This window comes from Empidonax traillii, unplaced genomic scaffold (assembly GCF_003031625.1).
Source record: "Empidonax traillii isolate 1590-97213 ecotype Southwest subspecies unplaced genomic scaffold, ASM303162v1 scaffold527:size1067160, whole genome shotgun sequence".
NCBI lineage: Eukaryota > Metazoa > Chordata > Aves > Passeriformes > Tyrannidae > Empidonax > Empidonax traillii.
This window is the reverse complement of record NW_020955720.1, coordinates 671320-676027: the sequence shown is the minus strand read 5'-3', so window position 1 is coordinate 676027 and position 4708 is coordinate 671320. Positions and strand designations below refer to the sequence as shown.

The following is a 4708-nucleotide window of genomic DNA, read 5'->3' as shown; positions in this document are numbered from 1 at the left end:
GGCAGACTTTCAGGAGCCAGGAAAAAAAGGTGCAGCTGATACATTTATTCAAAGAAAGCATTTCTAATATGTCAGAAAAGATGTACAAATGTAAAAAAGAGATTGAGCCTACTTGCTACATGCCATTTTGCGATGATTATGTTTAGCAGCGAGCACTGGAAGCACAGAGTTGGAGGTCCCACAGCTCCAGAGGTGATGCTGATGTCCTGCATGCTCTGATGATGACATTTTCAAGTATATAAGCCTCCATAAGTGATTGGTACAGGGGACACCTGGAGGTACTGCTTTGTTATTTTTGGAGCCATCACCACCAAAGGCTGCCCTGGGCGGCAGCAGCTCTCTGGCTGTGGCCCTGGGGGCATCCCACAGTGAAGCAATCATGAGCTGAGGGGCCTCTTAATCTGGGAGTTGAGGCAAAGGGGGAATGGTGACAGTGACTGAGGTGATTCCCTCTTTATAATGTGAAGCATTATTCCCTCTTTATAATGTGAATTCCCTCTTTATAATGTGAAGCCTGTCCACTTCCCCACTTCCTAAAAGGGTTCCCCGTGTCTGTCCCAGGGATGTAGGGATTCAGGTATGGAACAGCTTCCACAAGGCAGAGCATATTTGGGGATTAGGCAGAAGCAATGCTTTCATCAGAGAAGAAAATAAATACTACAGGAAGCACCCTGCTAGCTGAAATGTATTAAAAGAGCTCTAAAAAACTTAATTAAAGATCGTTCTGTAGCAACCTTGCACAGTCACTATGTTACAAGTGCACCGGTGCTCTTGGGAAAATAATGTAACTTATCACATCACAATTCACAGCATATCCCTAAAGGAGGTGCGGGTATACTGCTTCTCCCAGGGGGATGCTGCGCACATGGTACACCCTCCAGGACTTCATCAGACCTCCAGCCAGCCCCTCCAGCAGCAGAAGGCAGCTCAGGCAGGCTCACATGACCCCGGCACTGTCAGACCAGCCAGAGAGCTGGGTGGGTGTTGAAAATGACTGGCCGGTCCCAGCACCTCCAGCAGGGCCGGAGAGGACACGGGCACAGGACTGAAGCAGCCCCTTAAGATGGGCCTTGAATGTCACCCCAGCAAAGGCATAGATGACGGGGTTCAGGCAGCAGTGGATGAAGGAGATGGTTTCCGTCAGCTGCAGCGCCAGGGCTATCTGGGAGCTCGCCTTGCAGTCGTTGATGATGTGCAGGCTCTGCAGAGAGTCCAGGAACAGTGCGATGTTGAAGGGAGTCCAGAAGAGGAAGAAAACGATGACAATGATGAAGATCATCTTGATCGCCTTGATCTTGTTCCGATTTTTGCATTTTTGCAGGTTTTTCAGTATCTGGGCATAGCAGCAAACGAGGATGCTAAAGGGAATCAAGAGGCCCAAGATATTGACTGCAAACTGAGAAGCAACCTTCCAGGTGTTGTTGCCTGGCGGATATGTGGGGACACACTGCACAGCCTGTTCAATTTCCAGCTCCTGATTGAACATGATGTTGGGCACAGAAGCCAAGCCAGCCACCAGCCACAGCATTAAACTGATAATTATGCCACAAGAGGCTGTCCGTATCCTCATGGCATAGACAGCGTGGACAATTGCTATATACCTGTCTATGCTCATGAGGGTTATAAAGAAAATACTGCTATAAAAACCTGTGTAATAAATGCCAGCCATTATCTTGCACATAGCATTGCCAAAAACCCACTGGTCTGAAGCGTAGTGGGCTTGGAAAGGGAGAGGCACAACGAAGAGGAGATCAGAGGCGGCAAGGTTCAGCAGGCAGATGTCTGTCATTGTCGTCAGCCTTTTCCTGGTCAGGAGAACCCAAAGGACCAAAGAGTTTCCCAGAAGGCAGAAGACAAACACGAGGCAGTAAAGACTTGGTAGAAAGAGGGATTTAAACCTGCGAAAGCTGTTTCCTTCGTTGCACGGAGCAGTGTTTTCATCATATCCATAGTCATATTCAGTTGTGCCAAGGGATTGGCTTGTGGGATTCATCTCAGATACCTGTGCAGGAAAGAGCAAATGGTAAATGGCTGGGTGTCCTGGCACAGTACTGCTGGGGTGGCTTCTGCCTCTCTCTGTGCTGTGTTGAGCCTGTGGGTCAGCCTCCAGGCAGAGAGAGGAACTGCAAAATGCGGTCTCAGTCTCGCTGGCTGGACAAGACCAGCTGTACCACACAAAAGGCTGCCTTGGCAGCCTGCCAATCATTCCTATCCACATGTAAGTATGAGCACTGGGATGTTCTTGGTTTCCCTGAAACTGCTTCGGTACCAGTGGGCTAGTCCCTCATCATTACGACGACAGGGAAAAATTCATGTTCTGAATAGTCATAAGGATAAAAAAAGGGTACAAACCCCTCCATCTGATCTAAGGATCTGGATTTTCTTGTGCTCCCTGGGGTGGGTAAGCTTTTTACCTGTAGCATAAAAACTCTTATAAATGTGTCAGGACTGAAGAAGCCATCACCCAGCAGCAGAACTGCATTTTTAGCAAGGCTGCTCAGGGCTGGATATTGGCATGGAGTGCAGAGACATGCAAGCTAGTTTTCTGTGAGTGGATCCCTAGGATCACATACAAAAAGCTCTGCAGCAGCAAGGAGTTCCCAGGGACACACAGCAGCACTTGCAGTGCCAAGCTCTGGGTTGGCACTGACCTCCAGGCAAGCTGGTGAGCTGCTTGGCTGTGCCTACTGCAATTTAGTGCTCCAGCCTGTTCTATCCAACTTCAGTTTTCTAGTTCAGTGAAAAGCAAAGCAATAGGAGAGGTGTTTCCTCTCTGTCATTTCTGAAGACTTGCAGTGAAGGTAGCTTTAAAATAGTAAAATACTGATCAGCTCTCTAGAAATGAGTCAGTGCTTCAGCTACCTTTTTTATTGTTTCAGATGTCAGTTCATGACCCCTGTAAAAGGCCATAGTTTGCCACCTTAAGTGTTCACATTTTAAGAAGTAATGATCCATTCAAAAGAATTTGGCTTGTCACAGCTAACACTTTTGAAAATTTATGCTGCGTTGTACCTGTGTTACACTTGCTTACGGGTTGACCACATCTTGAAAGAGCTTCAAAGTCACAGAGTTTCCAGGAAGGAAGAGTAATTTCTAATAATCATTGTTATTAAGCTGTAGCAATAATAGGAATTGTGATTAATTCAATAAAAGTCAAGGATGGGCTCTCCTAAATTAAAAATTCCTTCTCAGGTATAAAAAAGGAGAGAGAACAGTGCAAATTTTTATATTGATAAAGAAGGAATTATAATTCACCACTTCTTGCCTGACTGTGCCACTTGTGTGAGGGAACAGAAGGATCTGTATGCACAGCACAGAGGAGTACTGAAGTTGGTGTTCATCCTCTGCTCCAGGCATGGATGCTGCTCACGCCTCACTGACCTGCCTCAGCTTTTCTGGGGGCAACAGGACTGGTTTCAACTGGTACGTGCCATGCAGAGAAACCTATTACAAATACAGCACTCAACCCCACAGGATTCGTTATTCAGAAATAACAATGAGAGAAAAGCAGTGCTGCAATCTACATTGGTAGTGTAATTCTCTACTATACTGAGTTTTCAGCTGTAGCTAGGACATCTGCATTATTAATTTTTACTTTTTAAAAGACATAAGCCTCTAAATATTGAATGTTGAGTCACTAGATAATGCCTCTTCGTACAGCAACAGATGTTGGTAGATAATATTTCCTGCTAATGTTTTTGATGTGTGAACCTTACACACTGTGACTGTAAGCATTGCAGCGCTGGCTCACTTTTCTTAATTGCTTGTCAGGGACCCCTTAAAAGCAGTTCATAGACTGAGCTATCAAAAGTTAAAAAAAATTTTAAAAATAATTGATAATCTGTTATAGATACATAGATCTACAAATATGTAGATACATAGAGATACATAATTCTGGATTTATAGATATAAAGTGTCTGCTTTTGGCAACATTCGAGTGTTTTTTCTGAGCTGAACAGAGGATGGAGATGCTTTACTTCAGGCTACCCTTACATCGTTAATACCTTGAAAGCTTCCAACCAGGGCACAGCATTTTCCATTTTCTCCCCTCTCCACATCACTCAGCAAAACAGTCAGACTGAAAAAGCGGTTTCACAGAGGGTTTCAAGGGAGAGTTAACTGCTGCAGCTCCCTTTCCCTTGGTTGCCAAAGCTGGCCCACCAGCAGCACATTGAATATGGATGGACTTTACCTTTGACAGCAAGAAGTCTCTGCCCTCTCAGGTGGCCCCTGTCCCCTTCTCCTTCTACTCTGTTGCTCGGGCTCAGGAGTTTACAGGAGGTTCACTTCACCACTCGCAGAGACGGATGAGATTTGGTGATATGCGGGTGTTGAAGGGGCACCTGTCAGTCACAGCATAGGCTTGGAGGCCAATAGAAGATTTTGTATCTGCGATAAACAGGAAAAGAGGTGAGTGGGCTATCAAACACCTTCTGTGAAACAAAAATCAAATATGGTTCTTTTTAAAGACTGTAAATGGTGGTAGCACTCCTTTTAATGTGTTTGATAAACCCCACTTCTTCACAGCAATCCCTGACTGAAGTGAAAAATTTAAAAGTTCAGATCTCTCCACCACAGGAGACACCCTCATTAATCTGCAACTTTTTACAGAGGCTGATCTAAAATTTCCATGTCTCATTATTTTAGTTTTTCATTTTCTTCAGCTGATAACAACTTGTATATGCAGTCCATTTATAGCCCTCCCCAT

General features: G+C 45.1%; 1 protein-coding gene across 2 annotated transcripts; it reads right to left on the bottom strand.

Moving 5' to 3' along the window:
* Window positions 1-544: 544 nt before the first annotated feature.
* LOC114064219 (C-C chemokine receptor type 8-like) lies at window positions 545-4315 on the bottom strand. 2 transcript variants are annotated; one of them, XM_027897066.1, is made up of 2 exons: window positions 4193-4315; window positions 545-2002 (listed from the first exon to the last, which is right to left on the bottom strand). In XM_027897066.1, exon 2 carries the CDS (start codon window positions 1991-1993, stop codon window positions 938-940), a length of 1056 nt encoding a protein of 351 aa, XP_027752867.1. In that variant the 5' UTR covers window positions 1994-2002; window positions 4193-4315; the 3' UTR covers window positions 545-937. The 2 variants fall into 2 exon arrangements, with proteins under 2 accessions (XP_027752867.1, XP_027752868.1); XM_027897067.1 differs by lacking the exon at window positions 4193-4315 and adding an exon at window positions 2652-2666.
* Between the last annotated feature and the right edge of the window lie 393 nt (window positions 4316-4708).